At 34.2% G+C, this 25,368-nt stretch overlaps 2 protein-coding genes across 2 annotated transcripts; both read right to left on the bottom strand.

Moving 5' to 3' along the window:
* Window position 1: 1 nt before the first annotated feature.
* On the bottom strand, window positions 2-8,725 carry LOC129236070 (serine protease snake-like). Its single transcript, XM_054870264.1, has 7 exons — window positions 8,521-8,725; window positions 7,209-7,285; window positions 7,000-7,112; window positions 6,645-6,797; window positions 5,159-5,244; window positions 4,678-4,835; window positions 2-160 (listed from the first exon to the last, which is right to left on the bottom strand). Exons 1-7 carry the CDS (start codon window positions 8,723-8,725, stop codon window positions 2-4), a joined length of 951 nt encoding a protein of 316 aa, XP_054726239.1.
* A 6,631-nt stretch (window positions 8,726-15,356) lies between these two features.
* Window positions 15,357-23,900, bottom strand: LOC129253137 (serine protease snake-like). Its single transcript, XM_054891401.1, has 8 exons — window positions 23,765-23,900; window positions 23,469-23,672; window positions 23,328-23,404; window positions 16,314-16,426; window positions 16,081-16,230; window positions 15,913-16,001; window positions 15,638-15,795; window positions 15,357-15,564 (listed from the first exon to the last, which is right to left on the bottom strand). Exons 1-8 carry the CDS (start codon window positions 23,805-23,807, stop codon window positions 15,376-15,378), a joined length of 1,023 nt encoding a protein of 340 aa, XP_054747376.1. The 5' UTR covers window positions 23,808-23,900; the 3' UTR covers window positions 15,357-15,375.
* Window positions 23,901-25,368: the final 1,468 nt, after the last annotated feature.

Here is a 25,368-nt window from a genome sequence, read left to right as displayed (position 1 = left end):
TTTACTTTGGCCATACAATCGTCTCTATCCAGTCGAGATATTTTGATACTCGCGTATAAACGCCCGGAGCTTCTGTTGCACAGCCCAATCCAAAAGATGTTATACCAACCACATACGGCACATGCCCGTTCTTTAATATCAATGGTCCACCAGAATCACCCTGAGAAAAAAGAAAATAATTATGATTTAGTTGTTCATTTAAATAAACAGGTATAAGAAAGAGGCTTTTCGAAATCAAGCTATTAATTAAAGATCCCTCCCAGCCTTCTATCTGCATTCATTATAAGGATGCGTTAATCGACTTCCTCTCGACTCATTCGATTGTGTTCGCTGTAATATTTCGATGCCTACGCTTTCCTTACATACAGTGAATCAAAAAGGTATTGGCACACTCGAAAAATCGAAGTTCTCAGTGCTATAACTTTTCTTCTGATGAAAGTATAAAAAATAGAAAACGGTATTTTTTAAATGTATTTATTTATTACGTATCTCAACAAAAACAAAATTCATTTCGACTTAGGTTTACAAGCTGAACCTTGAAAGGTAAAGTAAGGCACAAATTCAAATCAGAAGAGTATTGGTACATGTAGCGTAATCAGCTTGCTCCATTGCAGCTGTAACGCGCTAATACTTTGTGGGTCCTCCTTTAGACTGAATAACGGCCTGCAAAAGTCTCTTCATACTATTTACCAGATTTGAAGTTTCGGAAGGTGTTATTTTATTCCATTCAGCCTCTTTTAGAGAATCCTTAGACGTTGTGTGGTGAAATCGTATCTTCCGTTCCAGAAGATGCCACACATGCTTAATAGGATTTAAGCCCGGCTATTGGGGGAGCATTTTAAGTTGTTTGCAATAGTATATCAACCACTCCTGCACAAGATAAGACAAAAGGTTTGGGTCATTATCTTGTTGAAATTGCCAAGTTGTCCCATTAAGGCCCAGTTTTTCGATACTTGGATTTAAATTTTCTTTAAGAATGTCGCGATACACATGCTTATCCATTGTCTTACCTATGAACACGAGCTTTCCGACACCAGATGCCGCGAAACACCCCCAAACCATCACATTTCCTCCGCCGTGTTTAACTGTTTTGAGCAGGTTGTTCTCTTGAAGTCATTTATTTGGCTTTAGCCAAATCTTTTGTGCTCCATCTGACCCAAATAAATTGAATTTGATTCATCACTAACTATGGTGATGTTCCAAAAAGCGTACGGCTTATTTAAATGCTGTTTTGCCTTTTTCTTATTTATCTTTGAAATGAAGGGATTGCGTCGAGGAACTCGGCCACGATACCCAGTCTTATATAGGGTATTCCGAACAGTTTGGAGGCTGAAATTGATTTTAAATGAATTTTGCTGGGTCTCGCACAATTTGATAGCCGAAGTTTTTGGATTTTGTGCCACCGTGGACACCACAATTCGCTCCTCGTCCCCTTAGTATAACAATAGCCTATGTGCTCATAGGCTATTATTTTTTTATTGAATTTTTGGATTCTCCATCGTCGATTTTATATGTGGTCAAAATTTTGTCAAATTCTAGTTCCACAAAGTGGGTCAAAACGTCAGTCAAAAAATAATAAATATTTACAGACATAACGAGATTTGAGTGAAAGCTACTTTCGACAAAAAGTTTGAAATTCATTTTCTCAAAACATCAACAAATTTATAGGCTATTTTAATACTAAGGGGACGTCCTGTCGTTCGGTTAATTTTTTTGGACGGTGTCTTCCTCATGAAATCGCAAACGAGCTGTATTTAAAGACTTTATATTAATTTCACAATTTAACACACGGTACTTCGCTTAAATCTCACAAATCACACTATTACCAAGCCATTCAAACATGTAATTTTTCCTCCTTTTGGTTGTTTTATTCGTGTATTTTGTATTGGAAAGAGAAATGACGTCAGACTTGTCAAAATCGCGAAAAATAAAGTAACTATTGTGGAAAGGCGCCACCTATGGTATTCAATTCGAATTGATCATGACAATGATTTACTTATGAAAACCCTGAGATTGTGTTGAGAATACATGATAAAAAATTAACGCAACTTCAACCCATGTTACTTCGTTGTCGGCTGAGCAACGACTGATTGGACGAGGGTGTGAATGCGTCTGAAATGAGCGGACAGATTTCCGCTCACCGTAGCAGATGTCAAAACCTGGTAATGATAGATTATTTGCATTCATATGTGCATTCACATGTCTATAGTAACAATCGGAGGTTTGCCAGCCGAAACTTTGGTATCATCTGGCATTTCATGCATATAGTGGGTTTCGATACCGGGCCTTACCAACAAAGGAACACACACAATCTCATTCAATTACGGCAGCTAAATCCAACGATTTCTCTGCAACCGCAACGAGGTGTGACGTGCATATAATAAAGGCAGAAGTTTCTTAGACTTCGAGATCTAAATCTGTTTAGCTACAAATAAATTAAAAGTTCCATAAAACTTTAGAAGTATGTAATCGTCAATTATTTATGGGGAGAGTGTTCTTTATCGTTTTCGTAAAGGTTTAAAGTGCGATTTACCAGAAGTACTGGAATAAGAGTTAAAATTTTGGCGTAAGTCGGCGTGTTTCGCATGGTTTAAAAAAAATAGAATTTAAGTGCCCTGATACTCTAGAGAGAACGAGGAACATCAACATTAACTTTAACCAGAAGAAAAGAGCTAAAAATAACCCTGTGTGCATTTTGATTCTAAAATTACTCCCAACATTTTTATGCGACTAGCAAGGGTATGAATATCGATGAACTTGATACGACTCTTGTGTAGCGGAAGATCATATAGTGACTTCCATCGAAAATCTCATAAACTATACTTGTTGGTATTCTAGCCTATTTCAGTAAATTTGGTAAAGTGGGGACCAGGTATTCGAACCATATTTCAGTATTGGTTTTACTAAAGTTGTGAAAAGCGCTAAAAAATATTAGCAGTAAAATATTGAACATCAATGAGTTAGGGGTTGAAATTTATTACTAAGTACTTGTAAAAAACAATAACATCATAAAAAAATTATTTGGTGCTCTTAAAATTATTATTAGATTATAAAAAAACCTAAATTCTACCAAAGGAGCCTTTACAAAAATCCTACTTGCCTTGTATTGCTATATTTTGCGTAAAGCGCGTCCATTTTTCCTGACTCTATCACCATGGCGGCCGCCGTAGCCGAGTGCGTTGGTGCGTGACCGCCATTCGGGAGTGCGTAGGTTCGAACCTCCGTGCATGAAACACAAAACCGATAGAAGCAAGTTTTTTTCTAATAGCTGTAGCCCCTCGGCAGACAAATGTCCCAGTGTTTTTCTGCCGCGAAAAAGCTCCTCAAAGCCTTTTATCAAACATACGAAATTTCGCCAAAATCCAAGTAAAACCGTTAGAAAGAAATGTTATATCATTTAGTCCTCTCTCCCCTATCCTTTCATTACACTCATGCTTATAAATATTTATATTTTCTACACGATAATAGACTGTACGATCATCGTGTTTACAGATTTAAAATATTAGCCGTGTTGTAATAGTTATTCCTAATTTTTGAAAGTAGGTATGTTTTCATTAACGCCAGACAATTATATCTGACTCAAGAATTGAGAGTGCATAGTGACAGTTCGACACAAGACGGACGCTCACTGGAGAATTTTTTGCCAGCAAAGACGGGATTCAACTTTTTGGAAACAAATAAATTCGTTGGGAATTTAGTATTTTGTGCACTTTTGTTTTTGAGCCGGTCAGAAGTGATAAATATAAAATGAATCGAGAAAAAGCGTAAGTTTAGGTATAAAGTATATTTATAGATTCTTTTCTTGGGCAATACAAACATTTTTAAACAAGCTCAGTGTCTTTCTCTAACTGTTTTTGCATTTATGGCAAATTTTTCGTTGCTTAACGTTTTCCTTTTTCTTGATTTGGATTGGCATTTAATTTTGTTCACTCAAACATCAAGAAAATGATTGATAAAACAGCTTTTTAAGATTTTGGCTTTATATTTACTTGTTTATTTGAGCCAGCTGATCTCTGGAGCGAAATTCGACGAAAGATTCCATATTAAGTGTTCCAAGTATTTTTTACAATGTAGTAAATGTTTGTGAAAATAGTTTTATTTTATTTGTAGATTTTATTATATCAAGAGGAAAACTGAAAAAATTCAGTCAAAAAAATTTTTAAAGTAAAATATCCTTGGTTCCTTTTAATATTCTTACTATTTTTACCTTTTTTGTTTTAATTTTTTTGGCATAAAATATATTTAAAAAATTAGAACTATCATATATAAGCAGGCCATTTTTGGTGCAGCTTATAGGGCACTTTTTATCCTATATTATTCACAAAATGAATTTCTGAGATCATTTGGCTCCTATTCAATGCATATGCAATAATAAATTATGACTTCTCATGTAATTAAGATGCATATTCTAAAAATTAAACTAAATCTGACCGTAAACACGATTTTGAGATTTGTCTACTTCAACCCTAACTAGCGAACCTATTTTAACCAACTTTTTTCTTTCTTTCTTTTTCTTTATTTTAATTATAAGCTTAGGAGACTGGTTCTAGTTACAGTGAAAATAAACCTTTTTTGCAACTTCTCGTATATACTCTACTGAGAGAAAAATTACCTCTAAGTAACCTAAGAGAGATTAGCCCATTAACATAAATAAATATTTTTATTTTTCCAACTCACCTGGCAAGTGTCACGGCCAAATTGTTTATCCTGTGCGCATAGCTGTGTATCCATTAGACCTTTTGGCAATTGTTCATTGTCTCTGTAGTGTCTTTGGCATACTTCGTTACTTACAATAATTAGATAAGCTTTCAAGAGGTCTTCGGATGATCTACCACCTTGAAGTATAATAACAAATGCATAGTCAACGGGAATTTAGAAACTTGAGTTAGTTCACTTAAGTGCCTTATTGTCTCGATAAATGTGTCCAAAGGGATAAGAAAGGATCGAGATAAACAGCGAGAGCTAAATAAATACTTTATGTCTCGGAAAGATTCCAGCTCCGTAGCGGGAGACCATTAGAGTGTAATACGTGTACATAATGATAACATCGAATGGAAAACCATTCTAACCATCAAAGTGTCTCTCCACTTGATGAGAGATGACCTATTTAAACCGCGTCTGAAATATTAACTTTTTATTTTTTTTAAATATGACTTACCGAAAATAGTATGGCCATAACCAATAGCGGTAATATTCTCATTGTCCAATAATACATTTTCTCCGATGCATGCTGGTGTAAAATTCCTTCGCAAAAAAATTCAAAATTAAAGCTCAGAAATAATGTTGCTTAATGCAATAACTGTAAGTATACCACCGGGCAACAGGCAAAATTTCATATGCAAGTGAAACTATGTATAGATTTCACAAAGTAATGTTGCATACCCAGTTTTTCATTTTCTATTGAATTACATTTTTTATAGCACTTTAAAATTTGAAAGGAATACATTTTCAAAAAATTTATTTAAATACTTATACCTACTTTATGACATTAAAATGGATATCAGACGAATCAAAATATTATAATACAGCCATTTTTTTACACTTTTAAATTACAATCCATTAAGTTTAAAGAATACTAATTAATATTAATAATTAAATTACAATAAATTATTTTTTCGGCTCCGCTCTTCTTGCGAAATTTTTTTTAAATTCTGCTTAAAAAACTAGTTGAAATTGCCTCCTATGAAATAAAGTATACGCAATGGTTACCATAAAAAAGATTATATTTGTACTGGCGAAAAATAAGCAAAAATTGTATTTTATAACTGAATCTTTCACCTTTTGTCTGATGTCAATTTTAGTCATATGAAGTGAGTACTATTTATAAAAAAATTAGTATTTTAAAACTATAAAGTTCTTTTGTAATTAAAGGGGGCCTCCTATCAGTGGCTTCAAAAAAAGGTGTTTTTTCTCAATTTTTTTTTTCGAGAGTAATAAAAAATTTTTAACATAAAAAAAAAAAAACAAAATGGCGGACATATGAGGGATCTCGCACAGCTTCTCGTAGTTTTCACCTGAAACACAAAAGAAAAATACTGTTTTATTCAGAAGGCTTTCCCGCATATAATAGACTACTCTTGTATAAAAATATGAAAAAATTAACACACAATTAATTATTGAAAAAGGTGCTTTTTTCGCTTTTTTACAAAAAAAGTGTTAAATAACTTTAAAAAATGATTTTTTTTTTTTTTGTATTTTGTTAGTTAATTAGTTCCGCATTTTAATTATCTTTATATAGATTATCGGTTTGAAACTATAACTTTCGTGGTTTTTTTTTAATAATGGCGTGTAACCTTTTCAAAAACATGGTTTTCAGAAAACGTGTTTCAAAGTTTTCACAAGGTAGACAGTATGCTCACACGAGGGACGGTAAACAGGCCTGTAACTCCGAAATCACTTTGAATTCCGCTGTAAAATTTTAAGGGCATATTCTCCTATAATATATATATCGATTGCAGTAAAAAAATCGATTTTTTGAAGCCGACTTATAAGAGGCCCCCCATAAATTGATCTAAAAATTAAAAACTGGTACGAAATCTATAGTTTCAAGTGAATGTGAAATTTTTCCGGAATATCCAAAAAAGGTTGATTTTTGTGGTGCGGTGTATTTCGTATCTACAATGTTTATAAAATTTTCAACATACGTAATTGGCTCCTTTAATTTAAGCAAAGCGATGTCCTTGTAAGATTTCTTAGAATTATAGGCAGGATGTATTGTAACGTCGGCGATTTGATGTTTCTTCGCCGAATAATCATTTAAACTGCCACCTCCTGGTAAAACCACAGAAGGTGTGGCACTAAAAACAAATTAAATCAAGGAGTATTAAAACTAAATGGGAAAAATACATGAAAATTTTTAATCAATTGATGGTAAGGTATTACTACCTATTTATATAATATACAATACATAATAAGTGAAAGTAGCTAAATACAAGTACAGTTTCTTAATTCTTATCATCTTATTATATTATAACTTTATGTAAAATGAGTATTACTTACCCCCCAACACGTGCACAATGTGCAGCTGTTAATACGAAATTTGGTGCTATGAGCGCCCCTCCACATTTGTATTCATACAAATCTGGCAGCATAGTTTCAAAACCCAGGGCAACCTATGTAAATATATGAAGCATCATTGAGTGGAAATGCAATTTTTCATAGATACATTTGCAAAACTTTCTGGTTAAGTAATTAACAACAATACTTACCATGTAAGGAAATTCATTAGGTTGGGTACTAAGTCCGCTAATCATTTCATGTATAGGCGGATAATAGCTGAGACAGGCTAAAAAATCACAAACAAAAACTGAAGATTAAACTAAATGGCGTATACCCATGAAACTGGAATTCATGCTTGCTACAAATTTATGAATTTTTAACGCTACATAATTCCCTACATTCAATTCAAAATATTTTAATAAGAAACTCATTTAAGAAAACTTGGAAACGATGTTCAATGGCGAACATAAAAACCAATTGGTCCAAATTTAAATCTAAAATGAACTAATTACTTTTTAGTTTCATCCTTGGCGAGTTTTATTACATGAGTTTTAATACATGAGTATTATTATCTCCTGACGGCTGCTTTATGCCATATCTCCACCGCTTTCAGTTGATGCCCTCATGCAATCGAAAGCGCGGAACAAGTGACTCTTCATTCTGATCGCTTTGGGACACTCACCTACTGCACTCACCTGTAGTGATGACGAGGAGTCTATGGAACACTTAATCACCAACTGTGAGGCATTAGGCCACAGGAGACACAGAATCTTGGGCTCGTACCTACTAGAGGAGGAAGACCTACAATTGCTCCTTCCTAAGGAGCCTACTCGATTCTTCGGTATACTAAATAATTATAATTAAGTAATTAGGCCTTAGCCTAACCCGTACAACCATTACCATTAACAAGACCTGTAGACATAGCAATGAATTCGCCATAGATATTTACGGCAAGAACGGCAGTATTTTGAGTAAAATATTTTCTACTACATTTGCATAAAAAACTTGTATTTCTAAATCAACAAAATTGTGGTTTCATTGGTATATGTATATATTTCGCACTTACACCCTTTGTTTGGGTGTTTGGCCGTGCTGCTCCTCCTATTTTTGGTATACGTCTCTATGTTTCTCCATAAATGGAGGGACCTACAGTTTAATGGCTCCTCTGAATGGCAGATGGTTTTTTATGGGCTTTCTGCTATGAGAAACATACTCATTTGGTGTTTCATGCGTGAGGCCTCGAAACCGGCCACATCCGAATCATACAATCCTTCCGGCTACGTCAGCCACCAATACTGAAGTGCACAGGTAATATTCTCGTGAGAAGCCGCACGTTTAGGATTGAGTGACTCAGTAAACTCACGGCAACGAGATACTTGCAGTTGCCCACAATAGTTCACCTGTTGTTAACATCTGTTCAACTTGCAAAAGAGATAACTCAACAAGGATTTTAGGCTGCTTTGGTGCAATTCCCATAATCTCTTGACTCAGAACCTTTTCTTGCACACTGTGTCTTCTTACCTCGTTTTGTAGCATATTCCTTTGGTTCATCACGACAGCATACAAATTGTTCGGAGCGTTCGAAATAACAGGTTTTTACCCGCTCCCTTGAATCGAAAGCACTCGGACAGTATCGAAGGTTTCGGCACATACCCTGAGCACCATCCGGCAAAGTGCACTCGATTTCAAAATCATCGATATCAGGGAATATGATACGATCTGGCATCTGCGCTGAAATATTATATATAAGTAGAAGTGGATAAAGTTATTAATTAAATTGAATAAAATTTGTGTGCGAAATACTAACCGAATGTAATAACTGTAAAAAATATGAAAAGTAAAAGCGATTCCAATTGCATTGCAAAAGTTTGTATTAACTTCGAAGAGATCGCAAGTTTTCTCTGTTAGTACCAAAAGATGTGTCTATTTGATTACACGACTGGAATGAGACTAGTCTGGCAATTGAAAGTGAAATCATCGCGCTCCAAATCCAAAACCCATATGTGATAAGCAGCTTAATTTCGAAAACAATAATAATAATACTTTAATGAAAACAAATAAAAAAATTATACCATACACACGTACGTATACATAAAGGTAATTATGTCCGTGGGACGTGTTATCAGCAAATAAATTCTGTACGGATTGACACAGTGTGCAAAACTTTTTTTTTGTATTATTTATTCTTGTATTCTTAGTAAATTTTCAATAACGTTGAGATCAACTGATTATTCGAGTCCATGAATTAAATAGTGCACAAGCCATTTCAGTCCAATATCCCCAGCTGCTAGTTGCCCTACTCCTTTAATGTAATTTTTTACAATTATATTTCATATAAAATAAATAAAAAATATTGAAGACACAGAAGCGTTATACGGTATAATGCGCCTGATTGCACTATCTACTCTGTCGCAAATATTCACAAATCAGAGAAAAATTAAGAAAATTAAAAAAATATCAGAGTACTTTAGATTAACTTTTTATCCTGCTTAATATGTATTCTGTATAAAAAGTAGTATTTAGCACATTTTATTTTCCAACAAATTCCGTCTAATTATAGTTTATTCGAAAGGAAAACTCAGTAATTTGCATTTGAGGTCGATTAAACAAATCTTAAAATGTATGCACTTTCTTATAATTTATTTATAAATTAATTTTGAAATTATTAAAACTAAATGATAACGTTAAGGAATTCAGCAAAACTTTAAAAATAATTTATATAAAAAATTGTATATAAACTTAGAAATACGTTTAAAACAAGTCACAAATCATTGCTCAGAATGGTATTTTGATGTGACTAGTAAGAGCATAAATAAATCTAAAAGATATTTAATACACCATTATTTTTTGAACATTATCAAAACATCTTGGTATTGATTCTACCGTTTTTGACGAAATTCGGCAGGTATTTTTCTCTAATCCTCGAGCAAAATAGCCACAAGGTCAGTTTTTGATGAAATTTTGTGTTCCCGCACTTTATTCTAGAGATAGGTCCAAAGATTTTCTATATGGCTTATGAATTAATATTTGCATTATATGGTTACCGTACACTTTTCCCAATCCATTTTTCCCAAAAGTCATTTTTCCGAAAACTTTTGTTCCCAATAAAATAACTCCCAAACCAATTTTCCCAAAACCATTTTCCCAATTCAATTAAAATCCTATTTTTCCCAAACCTGTTTTATGGAACATGTACGAAAAAAAATAGGATTTTAATTGAATTGGGAAAATGGTTTTGGGAAAATTAATTTATTTTCCCAAGACTTTTTTCCCAAATACATTTTTTTCCAAAGAACAAAAAATTATTTATTAAATAAAAAATAATAATAATAATAATGTTTTCTTCAGTTTCGATAGAATCCACAGTATTTTTGCGTAGAACTCCTTTTCGCGTGGGCGGCCTTCGGCCACGCTTCAAAAGAATAACCCTCATCAGTCCAGCTCCGGCTACGCAATCCACCGCATTTTTGCGTAGAACTCCTTTTCGCCTTGGCGGCCTTCGGCCGCGCTTCAAAAAAATAACCCTCATCAGTCCGACTCCGGCTACGCAATCCACCGTATTTTTGCGTAGAACTCCTCTAAAGAATTTTTACACATTTTATAATTTTTATATCATTAATAAATAATTTTTTGCTCTTTGGAAAAAAATGTATTTGGGAAAAAAGTCTTGCGAAAAACAGTTTGGATGAAAAAATTTGGGAACATTTGCCTTTGGGAAAAGTAAGCATTGGGAAAAAAGTTTTGGGAAGAATGGATTGGGAAAACTGGTCGGCAACGAAATTATATTTTGTTTTCTATATAAACTATAAAGGAATGTATAAGTATTATATGAATTAAGTCGAAAACTTTTAATTCCATCTATGGCACTGGGCAATTCACACAAAAGGTTGGTTTAAATCAACTTTCATAACACTGCCAAAAAATAAGAAGAAACTAGCTTATTTTATTGATATCCTCAGAAATCCAAAGCTCCAATTGTTGCAGCTGATCCTAAAAGGTAAATTCGAAGGAAGACGGTGCGTCGGGCGAAAACAATTGTTATGGTTGCAAGTTGAACGGATTTGAGCTTTATATGAAAGTTGCGGATTATTTCTAGAAAAGGAGAAACAGTTTAAGAATTGTAATTATTTATTAATTTATTGGTTTTATATGTATGTGAATATAAAGAATATAGTATATAAGTTTTTCAAGTACGATCACCTTAGCATAACACGTTCTTCCAAAAGTATTGGCCTCCCATCTAGGTCCCAAATGGGCATTTTTGTAGTCTTTGCTAACCCAATGCTGATCACGATGGTGGCTCATATTCTTTCTGGATGTGCGGAGATATCTTGGCTTGCACATAATTTCCAAACTTCCTCAAGCAATTACGGGAATGAAAAGAAAGTGGTACCAAAATTTTGGGGGTATGTTTTTTCAAATGCTTTGTGTTGAAAAGTATCTACGTTTTAACACCATAAGCTGTTTATTTTGGATCGGTATCGTGTTGAAATAAAAATCCATTCTTTGACATTCCCATTTTTTCGGCATAGGAATGTCAACTTATCTTGGGCACACAACTATGGAGTACTGTGCGCACAATTTCATCCTGGGTGTGAGGTGTTTTTTGGGTATGAATATATAGAGGGTCCGGCAATCGAAGTGTAACCAAATTCAGACCGCTTGCGCAGCTGATGTACCGGCATTAGCTGCCTGTTAGTTGGCTAAACGGTAGCCCAGAGTTTTGTTTACAAGCACGCGGAATCATTTTGCCTAGAGTAAACGCGAAAAAAGAAAATCAGTAATGGATTTCAAACGTAATAGGTTGATTGCATTATATTTGGCTGGAGAATCACAACCAGCTATTGTTCGCGAGGTTGAGTACATTAAAGTAAATAAAGTTCTTGTTTATCGCTCATTTACTCGTTACAATGATACTGGTAGCATGGAGGTGGTCATCAAAAGACTGTAACGTCACGTGAAATGGTTCAAAAAATGAAGAAGCGACTGCTCATACGAGAATTTGAGTCATCGATTGGCCACCAGGAGACAGCACCGCCACAGGTAATGGTTTGGACCGTTGTAACCGCAGATGAGTACTCTCCAATCGTTTTCATCGAGCCAGGCATCAAGGTAAATGCGAAATATTATTGGGAAAGTCTTCTGGAGGTTGCCCTGAAGCTATGGGCGTATCGGTGGCAGACCAGGGAGGTTTCAAAGCTCGAGGGAAACAAGGATGGCTAAAAAAAAACAACGTTCTGAACTTTATAATGTCCACACAATGGCTTTCAAATCGCTTTCCAGACGCGAATCCGATGGATTATTCTTTTTGGTTCGTTTTGGAGAGCAAGGTCAGAGATAAAAGATTCACCAGTCTCGAGGCGCTGAAAAGAGCCATTATCCACGAGTGCCAGTCACATTCATCACGATTCGTTTCTGGACAATTTCAAGGCCATATTCAAGGCAAAAGATGGTCATGTTGAGCAAAAGTAAATTGATTCTTAATTTTGTATTATTTTCACACATTTTTTAGTTCGAATTGAATAAAAGTAATTTTCCAAACTAAATTTATGGCCCTTTTAATTGGTTATATTTCGAGTGCCGGATTCAGTACATACGTATATATTGGATAGAATTTCTAGAAATATTTTTGATATGAAGTTTTATAGCTTATTTAATTTTATTCTGTTAAAGGCCAAAATCTAAAAACTCCCGTTGATTTTTTCTAATTTTTTCCCTTGCCTGTGTCGTACATTCAGAAATTCTAATTAAGAGCAGTGAAGTTGTACTGAAAAGTTTGTGGAATTTTTATAGTTTTTGTATAAAGTTAGAAAATAAGGTTTATATAATTTTTGTTAGGCAATGAAAATGCTTTTAGCAAGAACTTATGGAGATTCAAAAATTAAAAAGTCGAAGCTGGTCAAAATGTTGATGTGTTGCCGTTTTTTCACGGAGTGTGTTCGTTCTGTCCAATAAAAAACATGAAGTATAAGAAGACGCAAAACTTGTGCTGAAAATCCATTCTAGGGTCCTTTTGCAGTCATAAGATCTCCTTGAAAAATAATTTATTTAACTAAATTTTGAATTCTTAATCCTAATATTATTATTTTGAACATAGGCAAGTAGAACTTGTGTTTTGCCTATTTCTTCCAAGTTAGGTAAAACTAAAATTATTGGTTCGAGTATTGCGTTTTTGTTTGAAGTTGTAGGTGAGTACCTCTGGCAGTCCAAATTTCGGATTGAAATTCGATACGAAAAAACCCAATACGGAGAAAAAAGTTCACTTGTGAGACTACACTTCCACCGATTCCGGCTTCGAACCCACTTGTGAGTGATGATTTGCAATGAGAAATATATTTACTGGCTTGCTTTTTGTTACCTCCCGAAACTTTCACTTGAGTTCACATAAAGTATAACTAAAAATTGGTGACCTTAAAATATTGCATTTTTGCTAAACTCATTGCGAAAGTGGAGCATCTTAGCTGTTGTCGGAGTTCGCTTTTCGTTGGTTAGGTCGCTGAGGTGGCAAAATCCCGGGTCATACCGGTACGTAGAACCGGCTGTCTTGCCACGCCCACCTATTGCAGGCAAAGATACTGTACCAGGTTAATGCTGGTTAAACTCCTATTTGCGATTTTATTTCGTTTCACAGGATTACAAAGGTGTTTCTTTTCTTATCTAGGCATAATTTTTTTCAGTGGTAAGCTTTTTGTTGCTTTAATACAAATACAAAATATTAATGTATTGCTTTGGTCGTCACTGATTTAAAAACTCAAAAAATTTTAAGCTTCAATGATGAGGTTGTTGTCCTTGAAACTTTACGAATCACTCAACGAAAGAGCTAGTGGAGCAAAAACTAATTCAGTTCAAGACATGAACCGAATCAAATTTGTGGATTGTGGAAACTAAGTTCACACACATACGGTGTGCATGAATCTATATCTTTGCAAGTATTGGTTTACGTGTTGTGAGAGTATTTGTGAGCGTTTTAACCCTGGTATTCAGTAGTGTATACCTCAAGCCACTTAATTAATTAATTTATGTTAGAGGCATCAGCTGGAGACATTTCGGATATTCAGTTCAGGTTCACCAAGATGTAAATATTATATATAATATAGGAACTACAAAAAAATGTATGAATCAATTCCTTAAAATATCTTTTTTTTAAAGCATTACAGTAGCATAATTGTTCATTAAAAATATAAGGAATACCTTAACTGAAAAACCCTTATTTATATAAAACATATTTGATTGTTATGTTTTCCAAGTGCTTTATGTGATCGATTATTATGAATATCTTTAAAAGGTAAAAATATCAGGAATTGATTGCTGTAGTATTATATTTCATGACTTTGCACATTCGATTTAAATGACTGAACAAGGTAAGAAACTGTCTGCAAATGGAACCTATGTTTTGTTTATTTTCTTGCTAATGAGAAAATAACATTTCCTATGGAGCTTTGGTATGAGCCATTTGAAAGGAAGTATAAAACTGAAATAAACCGAAGTCGGAATGGAATTCTAGATTTCAAGGTGTAGTTATCATTAATTCGTGGATAAAGTCTCAGAACAATGATGTCAAAAATCTAAGAAACACCTGGTTAAGATTTTTATAATTATATTTTCAATATTACAGAGGTTCTTGTTGTTATGTACTCGAAGTGTCCAGCCACTATTACGGCTTTGGGTATTGTGAGCAACAAAGGACAAAACGTGCCATCATACTTCTTTCTACTTTTCTTCTTCTTTCTTCTAAGAATTTTGACTGAATTTTGCTGCACATATTGAGGTTTTAGAGACAGTAGTGTAACGCTGTATTGATTGTGTACGCAGTGACAGCCTATACATCCTTCAGCAAGACTCTGCTCTGGCAATGCAAGATTGGATGGCTAAAAATGTCCATGACCATATAACTCTGAACTTATGCCTGCCTAACTACCCAGAACTTAATCCCCTGGATTACTACTATGGGGCGTAGTTGAGTATGAAACCGATGAGTATCCCCATAACGCCATTTCCTCCCTGAAGGCTGAAATTAATACCGTTATGAGCAATATGAATAAGGGGCCGGATCGAGGAGGTTATTGCAGCCAAAATAAAGGCTAATTAGTTTTACTCTCAAGTTGTCCTCAAATATTGTTCCCACGCAGTATACCATGTAGATGTGGTTTACTAAATATATCTTGCGGAAAGTGGTTAAAACTTTTACTTGTCCTAATATGATGTTACAAGTGATCTCCACGAGAACAAAATTAAAATGAATTAAAAATAAAATCATCATGGAACATAAAACTTTTTATAATTAATTTAATATTTGGAATAATCTGATGCAATTATATGTAATTAGCAAAAATCAATTTCGTAAAATACTCAATTTAAATTTATTTTGTTTTTCAATTAAGGCTTCTTTAACAAATATTGCGGCCACAGAATTGGTTCAATCCAGTCCAAATATTTTGCAGCGTTCGTGTAAATTCCCGGTGCATCTGTGGCGCAGCCTAGGCCAAATGAAGTGACACCAATTACGTAGGGTACTTTTCTATATGAGCTGGTTTCGTGCACCACTAGCGGGCCACCAGAGTCGCCCTTGTGGGGTAATCGATAGTAAATTGCTTGACGTTAATTTTGGAAAACAAAGTAATTTAGTTATATGACATACTTGACATGTATCCCTGTTGAACTGCGTATCCTTTGCACATAAATGCGTTTCCATTAGGCCATTCGGCAGTGCATCCTGATCGGCAAAGTAGAATTGACACAGAAGTAAATCGATGGTGAGAAGATAAGCCTTCAAAAGTTGATCGGATGATGTGCCACCTGTAAAAAAGTGCAAGGGGTACAGTACAGAAAACGAAAAGGTTTTAAAATATAAAATGTGTCTTTCTTTGAAGGCGTGCACTTATAAATGTTTACTATTTAAACACAGAAATTTACCAAAGACAGTGTGTCCATATCCGATAGCTGTCGCATTTACATTGGCTAAGGGCAAATGATCCGTAATGCAAGCTGGCTCCGTTTCATGTCTATGGGAATGGGAGCATGAAATCACTAATCTATATGCTTCTAAGTAGCATTTCAAATATTTTTCAGTTTTCAACTTACGGCACTGATTTTAATTTAATGAGCGCAATATCATTGTATGCTAATTTAGGCTCATATTTCGGATGTATAATAATTTTGTCTATCGATGTTGGCTTGAATTTGGTATCGGTCAAAGTAACTCCACCCGAGAGCACCGCTACCGGCTCAGCGCTATTTTAAATTTAATTTAGATGAGTAAATGAAAATAAAATCTGTTATCAACTTTTAGTGATAAATGTTGCTTATTAACTTACCCTCCCACAGAGGTACAGTGCGCAGCAGTTAGGACCCAATCATAACTAATCAAAGCCCCGCCGCATTTGTATTCGTACACGCTCGGCTGTGGTGTAGCCCAACCAAGAGCTACCTAGAATGAGAGATTTAATTTTATTTCCTTTATTATTGTGAACTCAAGTTTAAGGAAATTAAGGTTTCAATGATTCTGGTCTATTGGGCGAAACAATTTTTGTGGTCTAATAATAATATAACGTTTTTTTCGTCGAAAGAAGATAACATTCTTTAATACACTTGTGCACATATACTTAATTCACTTCATCTGTATATTTCCAATATGTTTCATTAAGTTGCATTTTCCGAAAAGTGCTTTATATGAAATAAAAGTTTCAACATCGTATGCAAAAAATAAATTCAAATATCAGCATGATCTTTGAACGACTTCAAACTTACACTACAATATATAATTAAGCTGCATAGCCAGTATGCAATTACAAATTTGGAAATTTTGATTTAAAATTTTTCAAATTGATTACATTTTCCGAATTTTGTATAAAGTTTATTCCTATGCAATTTTTATGTTGTCGCACCGTTTTCTGCCTAATTTTCTATTCCTGTGTATTGAACTAAGTTCTCAACAATTTCCATGTTCTTATCAATATTTTAGACGAGGGTCTACAAGTACGGATTTAAAGGAATCTTCTTTCTGCTATTTTTGCGGTTCTATATTGGGTCCATAAACAGCGAACAAATTGTTTTCCAGCCTGTTTCGACGTTTTCCCTTTCAGAAGTGAAGTAAGATTATATAATTTATTTTTTCGAATCCCAAAATACCTTCAAACTTGTCATTGTTTAAATGTTTGCCAAAACTAAGAAAATTCTTGAAAGTAATAACTTTTAAAAAATTAAAAATGAAATTAAACAGATATCGAAGCGTTTTAGGAAGAATGCTTGTAACAATATAGGACCCTGAGGACCACCTACTCCACCAACTTTGCAATCTGCTTCAAATCGACAAATGATTTTCAAAATAATATTTTTCAAAGAAAAAAGTTATCTACCTAAAGATTTGACTTTGGCTCATTAAGGTCGACCGCTTCCTGGTAGGCCGTGAATGATGTTGATATAAAAATTTTAGTTAAATATATCTATATTTTCTTTTTTTCATACTTCTTATCATTCTCCATACAGACAAAAATAAAAATAAAAATATACTAATATAAAAAACATCCTAAGAATTAAAAAAAAATATTTTCTGGATTTTTTTATTAAATTTATTTATAAATATTTTTTTTTTGACACTTTCAGAGCTACCTAAATTTGGAATTGAACAAATAACATAAGTTGTTTGTAATTTTTAGTAATTTGGATTCCCTGAAAATTTTAGGTTTTTATCTTTCGGCACCGATCTTACATTTTTCTCTATTTTATTAATTATGATTTCGGTAAATCAATATATAATTGGCCATTACTGGCTTATAAAAAGAAATATTAGCGAAAATATAAGATAAATTATGGTTTTTCTTAAATTTTTTTTTTAAATGAATTATACAAATCGATTGATACACGATTTGTGAACTAGTTGTCATGGCCTTATGATGTGATTTCTTTAGATATATTGAAATTTTCTTTAAAGGGTCCTTAGCATCCACCGCAACGAATCCTGAATCACGTTGTTGATATACGTGACTGTGTCAGAGTACACACATTGGCACTACCATCTGAATTCGAATCACAGTACAATCCTTAGCGAACTAAGACTTCTGTAGAGTAAGTAATTTTTTAAATTGTAACCAGCATATCAGCTAGACTCCAGCTTTAGTTGCAGCTTTAAGTACTTTGAGTATATCTTCCCTCCCAGTTCCAAAAGCATTATATTTTACTACCACCTTAAGTACCTCTTAACTCTCCGCTGGGTTAAAGTGCTTACAAATACTCCCACAGTACGCACACTAATACCAACAGATATATGTATTTTTTTGTATTCATGTATACTATACGTGTGCGCTTATTTAGCTTGTACAATCCATATTTTACATTCGGTTAATGTCCTAGTTATTTATTCCTCGACTGGTTCTTTCGTTGAGTGATTCGTTAAATTGTAAGGGCAACAACCTGGCCATTGCAACTACCCTAAGTTAAAGCTTTTTCTTGATTTCCTTCCCTCATACAAGGTGGAGCGAAGTTCATCATCCGATTTTTTTTTTGTTTTTCTTTTTTAATTACTTTTGTACTAATTAAGAAAAATGATTTTGAGAGATGGAAATCTTTATTTTTACCTTTGCGCGCTCCATTAATGGTCTGTTTGTATGCATACTGCAGCTGTCTAGTGCACAAGTGTCAAATATGAATGACATACAACACCGTTCGCAAAAATTATAGATCCCCGAAAGGGTGATTAATTTTGTCCCACCTTGTATCAATGTTATTAGCATTATTGCAGTCAGTATGCAATTGCCGCACTGTTATTCATGACCTAGTCCCTTGGTAAAACCCAAGGGAATAAATTATGAGTCAAAATTACCCGTGTAGTTAAAGGCAAACACAATTTTAATTAATATATTTGGCAAAACCAAAAAACTCAATCCACTATTATTTTTGTTTTTTCTCAAATCTTTTATGCATAATTCCATTAAAAATGCAATCCTGGCAAATAATTTGTTTTACATTTACGGCAAACTGCTAAGTTCTAACTATAATTTTTCTTATGCGGGCTAAAAACCTCTTTCTCTTTTCCCAAATGTGACGTAAAACATTTATTTGTCATTAGGCGTCTTCGATTCGCCACTTCTCTGCTCACAATGTTTGGGATATGCTCACTTGACGATAAATTTTCATTTTCATGCAACAACAAAGTTATCGAGCAAGATTCACCACTAGCGAATACCTCATAAAGAAGGTATAGTAGCTCACTATTTTCAATGCTACTAAATCAATCTTCGGATATTAGACAACTTTCATTAGACCGCGTACAGAGTAAATATTTTGCTAATCCAGTCGAGTGCGTGTTTTCTTTCGATAATCCCGTTGTGTTGACAAACTTTGAAATTCTTAGTTTTTAGTCTACAGTCAACAATAACATTGAGAAGAACGAGAAAGCAAAAAGTGTTAATAGTACAAGTAAGTAACAAGTTGAAACACAAAAAGTTTCTCTGCATTAAAGCGGTCTAACTAAAATTCATGAAGTGCTCCCAAACAAATTTAATTTTTGGTAGCTCCGTTTCAGTGCTGCCAACATAAGTATGGTAATGTATGCCAGTTGCTTCAGCTATTGGTCATTCACTAACGCTAGGAGAATCGAAGGCGCCTATTGTTTGTGATGGCCCGGGAACGTCTGTTGCATATATTCACTTCAGTTTTTCCACAATTTGCTAATGGTCTATAGGACTTTCTTTTTCCACAAGAATGAAGAGGAGTTACCAAGCAAGTATAACTAAGCCAACCAAGTCCACCAAAAAAGTGTACGCTTAAATATGTGTTCATGTTCTATTCCATTCTCAGTCGATTAACAAATGCGTTATATTCAGAATCATCAGCCACCGTTTGGTGTTTCTTCAACTTGATCACTACCGAATGGTAGTCGCACACTAACCCATTCGGATACAGCGGCCGCCAATACGTATATTTAGTTTTTACAAATATTTTGTGCAAAAAGTCACCTGAGATGATAGAAGAGATTAAGCTAAGATCTATATAAAAATGTTTTGAAAATGTATCAATGGAATCAAAATAACAAGATTTTTAGATGTACGCTCAAATCGGTTTAGCTCTCGTAGATCACAATATTTTTCTGAAATATTTGGCAGGAGGAAGTTTTAAAATATAAACAAATTTCAGTTTCAATGGATAACCAGTACCAATTTTTTTCGAGTGAGGCACACTAATGTGAATATGTGGCAGTTAATAAATTCCCACAGCAGCCCTTTTATCGAGTGCTGCAAGTTATTCAAGTTCCTATAGATCACTAATCTGACTAAGATATACTTAAATATATAGTAAAATGGTCTTTATTTCTGTGTTACCCTAACCAAAATGTGCTTTAAAATATGTGAATAAACCGGAAACGAGCATTGAAAGTTACCATTCAGCGTGAAATTGCCGAGGTAGAGCAACAGTTTTTGCAAAAAGTCATCGACAATTTCTGTAACCACGCACACAGAGACTTTAATCACACATAATTCCTATATTCCTTACGTTGCACTGTGCCTGCGGTACATACCTACGCTCATAAGTTGATGGCCTTGACCGTGAACTCATTTTTTGATAACAGATGTAAATAGATTCTACCTTATTGCTGTGCTTTGTTTTATTTATTGTATGAGACGCATATGTACGTACATATAAATGCATTGGCGTGCATTATAGGTGTACGTATAAACACATACATACGCCATTAATCATATTTCTTATTAGTATTTCGTCACTCAAATTCACATGATTGAATTCTTACGCGAATATTATCATTCCATGCATAAAAAGATAAAGAAAAAATTATAAAAGCACCACATAATGACAAGTTTTGACTATTTACTTTTTAATTTCATTTATCTTTTTTATAAAAAAATAATTCATTCTATATTAAGGCACAAAGTTCGACAAAATTTGTTCAAAATCTCAAACTTGTTAATAGGGTGGAAAAATTGGGTAGACAGTTTTATTTAATTTTAGCACAATAAAGTTAAATTTTGAGCGGACTCGAATTTCTCGTTAACGGTGTTAAGCCTTTGTACCATTAAAAAAAATGTACATTTGCTATACCCTGAGCAACGAGGAAAAAATATTAAAACTCAATGAAACTTTGAAGCCAGTTTAATGAGGTATAAAATTATATATATATATATATATATATACATATATTATATATGTAGTGTGAAAATTTTAGACTAAAATTCAAAATATCAGTAAGATTATAGCGCATATTGAAGAGCACATTGTAGCTGCGTTTTGTTAACCGCACGGCAACTGCAGATGTCACTGCGAAAACTTAAACGTGTTTTTCTCAAAACAACGTTTTTCTGATCTGTCAACGACCTACAGCAAGTTCTATTTAACCGATTGACGTGAAATTTTCATCAGTTATTCTACACGTCAGCAGTTCTGGCAGGTGCTACTTTCGTTTCTTTTCAGCCCTAAGTTTCTATACTACAGCGTGATTTCGACCCGAAAAATATACCCATTTTGTTATTTTTCAAAAAAAATTTCCCATTCCAACACCTGCCAGAATGTTTTTTTGTATTGTATGTATTTTTTTATTTTGGTACCACACTACAACAAAAAAGATGTCAAAAAAGAATTGTTTCTGTATACTATTTGATGTCAATAATAACATACTATAAAATCAAAACGATCGCATTTTATTTCCTTAAAAAAAAATTGCTTAAAAATATCTATAAAAAATGAGTATTTGGCCAGACTACTAACTTCAAATTTGAACTTTATTACAATTGAATTAAATAAGTTATAAAACAGCATAGCTAAACATTTTCTTAAAGTTCTGTATAAAAAGTGCGAAGTTTTGATATACCATCTACTCAAATATGAACGAGACGTTATCAATAAAACGGTCCGCGGATGACATATGGCAAAAATAAATTTTTTGTTTTTTGGTAGGACTGTTATAAGCTTACATGGCAAATTTCAGCGTGATATATCACATAGTTTGTTTTCTGTGCTACTGTAAATAAGTCAAGCTCGAATGTATTCTTCGAATTTAACGATAGAAATTCAAGTTGAACAAAGAATTTGTTTGAAATTTTGTTATTCCAACAAAATTTCGGCTTCAGAGGCCTTAAAAATGTTGCAGACAACCTATGGGGACCCTGCTCTATCGCGTGCACGTGTTTTCTAGTGGTACAAATCGTTCAAAGAGGGCCGTACATCAACCCAAAAAATCACGCCAAAGTCGCTTAAAAATTAAGGTGTTGCTGACTGTTTTTTTCGATTACGAAGGTGTGGTGCACTCGGAGTTCCTTCCGGAAGGCCCATCAGTTAACGCTGAATATTATTTAGACGTTTTAAAGCGTTTGCGCGAGAACATTCGTCTTAAAAGGAAGGAATTGTGGGACAACAAGTCATGGTTCTTGCATCACGATAGTGCACCAGCTCACACATCACGTCTTGTTCGCGATTATTTGAACAAAAATAATGTTAATATCGTTCCGCGAGCACCGTATTCACCTGATATGGCTCCATGTGACTTTTTCCTGTTCCCAAGCTCAAGTTGCCGCTCCGTGGAAAACATTTTGAGACAATTGAAGTCATAAAAGAGAATTCGAAGAACACATTCGAGCTTGACTTGTTTACAGTAGCACAGAAAACAAACTATGTGACATATCACGCTGAAATTTGCCATGTAAGCTTATAACAGTCCTACCAAAAAACAAAAAATTTATTTTTGCCATATGTCATCCGCGGACCGTTTTATTGATACCGTCTCGTTCATATTTGAGCAGAAGGTAAATTGGATGGATGTTTACAAAGTGTGTATGAAGTTTGGAACTTGAATTCATGTCATTTTTATTGTAGAATGAAATATTTATTTGTAAAAAAAGTTGTTGTATATTTGAAAAAAATACATATATATACAAGGAGGCGCAAAATTCATCTCGCTATCGTCATTAGACATCTGTAGTATAAAAAGAGAACAGAAATGAAGGTCGTAAAAGTCAAAACAAAGATCTAGTAAAAAATTTACTTAAAAGCAAAATAGGATCATTAATTTTGCGCCACCTTATGTGTATAAAACTCAACAATTGTCTCACCAACTTTATAGCTTGGCAGCTAAAATATATAGAACCAAGTAATAAATAAAGTTAGCACTCTACCACTCTTGACTGGAACACCCTTCATCAAATATGTCAATAAACTGTATTCGATTTACAAACATGCGGTTAATTCGAACTTAATAAAAAAAATCAAACTTAATCCCGTACATGGAAATTGATTCCGTTAGACTGTGAGAAATAACCGTCGTATATTTTTGAATTTTTTAAATGTATACATAGAAATATTAATAAATACCGATTTTAGCATACCATAAATGGAAACTCTTTAGCTTCAGTTTGCAAGCCGTTGATTACTTCCGTTCGTGGAATATTGTGCTCAGAGCAAGCTGAAAGTAAAAACCATTATTTCAACTAACATTTCCCGTACTAGTTTTTTGAAGTTATCATTACCTAATTCGGAGGGTCTTGGCCCACGGCAGCAAACAAATTGCTCATCCCCTTCAAAGTAACAGGTTTTCGGCCTCTCACTCCTTTCCCTCAAAGCTGTTTCGCAATCCACCAAGCTGCGACAAATGCCCGGCTGGCCGTTCGGCAGAGTACAATTGCTATCGAAATCATTATTTTTGGGAAAGATTATTTTGTCCGAGCGCGCAGCTGCAATGAAAAAAAATGTATTTCATTAAATACAAATTTAGAATTCAAATGTCAATAAATGCATTAAAAATTAAAATGGAAATGTAACCGACATTTCGAAGCAATCAACCACATAATCACTGAGATTTTTAACATTACTGAGAGAGATGAATTATTTTTTTAAGTTCGATTATTATTATTTCATTAACTTATAAGAAATTAATTTACAATTATCCGAACCATAGAAGCTTTCCACGCGCACGTTTCAAACAAAACTGTGCGAGTGAATCCCAAGAAGTACTTTTTACCCGTCACCATTCATAAATTTCTCTGTTGTTATTCCCCGCCGATAGAAAATAAAGCAAACAAAAAGCAAAAGCAAGTTTTATTTTCAATACATTTTTTACTTGTTTTTTTTTTTTTGTTTTGTAAATCAAAAAATTTGCTTAAAGCTAACGGATGCCAAGGGCGCCTCACCTTTTTAAACTTTTATTAAGCTCCATCTTCGCAAAGCCAAGCGCATTAAAAGCTCTAAAAGGCCAAGCCAAGACAAATCAAGTCGTAAAGCTTAAAAATATTCATGTTTTATTGGAATTATAAGCTTATTTTTATTTATGGAAGAGTAGTATTTCTTTTGTAGTACCAGAGACATTCATGTCCCAATGCTAACACCAGATTTTTGGTATGCAGTTTTATAGCCTTTAAATTTTTGTGTTTTCTCCATACCAAAAAGAGTTATGTGCAATTATTATATGGAAAAATTGGACAACACCGTGAGGCAAAAATTTTATATACACAAACAATAATTCTTCAATGTTGTTTTTGAATAACTTTTTTACTAAATAAAAAAATGTTTTTGAGTGATGGAAATCCTTATTTGTACCTATTTAGTTTTTTCCGTTAAATTGAAACAATGAAATCCGTCAAATGGCTGCCACAAATTTTGGTACACTTTTATTCCCGTTTTATCACATTTTCCATGACTTTCCCCAAAATTTCCGGTGTTAACTGTTCGCATTCCTGTCGAATATTCTCGATAAGGGCTGTGATTGTCTGGGAAAGAAGTCAGGTAAGGTTAATTCGGGCTATCTCGCTGGACATGCCCAATCGTCAAAACGAAGGATTACACGATATGCATTGTGCCCGTGTTGAGTGTGCGGTTGCATCGTCGTATGGAAACCACTTTTTCATCAATCCCTGCTCAGCCAATCCCGGCAGTAAGAAGTCGATTACCGTATTGCCGATGACGCCCTCAAAAAAATACGCCCCAATTACTCCTCTCGGGTGAACACCGCGTGCCTGTTCGAGACTTATAGGCGAATTTTTAGTGCCCCATAAACAAAAATTTTGCTTATTGACTTAACCGCATAGGTGGAAATGAGCTTCGTCGCTCATTATGATTTTCGGCAAAAAATCGTCCGCTTCGTTGAAATTGAGGATGGCTTGGTAGTAATTTCCATGCAACTGAGGATCAGTAATCATTAACTGATGCGCTTTTTGCACTTTGTACTAGAACATGTTTAAGTCTTTCCCTAAAATTCGCTCTATTTGGTTGATATTTCTTCATTTTCAGCGACATCGGCAGCCACAGTGGCGATATTTTCCGCCAAACGACCAGTCCGATGGTGGCCATGCCTTAAAAGGTCTCGTGTGATTCCAATCTGTTCGAATCAATCAACTAAATGCCGGAATGTTTGCCTAGTTGGCGCGACACAAT

Source organism: Anastrepha obliqua, chromosome 1 (assembly GCF_027943255.1).
Source record: "Anastrepha obliqua isolate idAnaObli1 chromosome 1, idAnaObli1_1.0, whole genome shotgun sequence".
NCBI lineage: Eukaryota > Metazoa > Arthropoda > Insecta > Diptera > Tephritidae > Anastrepha > Anastrepha obliqua.
This window is presented reverse-complemented; position numbering and strand designations above follow the sequence as displayed.

What these genes read in the sequence shown, in the direction of transcription:
- LOC129236070 (XM_054870264.1), bottom strand. Translation starts at nt 8,725, where the DNA reads ATGCCAGATCGTATCATATTCCCTGATATCGATGATTTTGAAATCGAG. An exon ending in CTAATGAATTTCCTTACATG is followed by an intron (nt 7,113 to 7,208) that starts GTAAGTATTGTT and finishes ATATTTACATAG; the next exon opens with GTTGCCCTGGGTTTTGAAAC. An exon ending in AAATTAAAGGAGCCAATTAC is followed by an intron (nt 5,245 to 6,644) that starts GTATGTTGAAAA and finishes TTTTTTGCGAAG; the next exon opens with GAATTTTACACCAGCATGCA.
- LOC129253137 (XM_054891401.1), bottom strand. Translation starts at nt 23,807, where the DNA reads ATGTTAAAAATCTCAGTGATTATGTGGTTGATTGCTTCGAAAT. An exon ending in GTGGTTGATTGCTTCGAAAT is followed by an intron (nt 23,673 to 23,764) that starts GTCGGTTACATT and finishes TTTTCATTGCAG; the next exon opens with CTGCGCGCTCGGACAAAATA. An exon ending in CACTGTACCTCTGTGGGAGG is followed by an intron (nt 16,231 to 16,313) that starts GTAAGTTAATAA and finishes AATTTAAAATAG; the next exon opens with CGCTGAGCCGGTAGCGGTGC.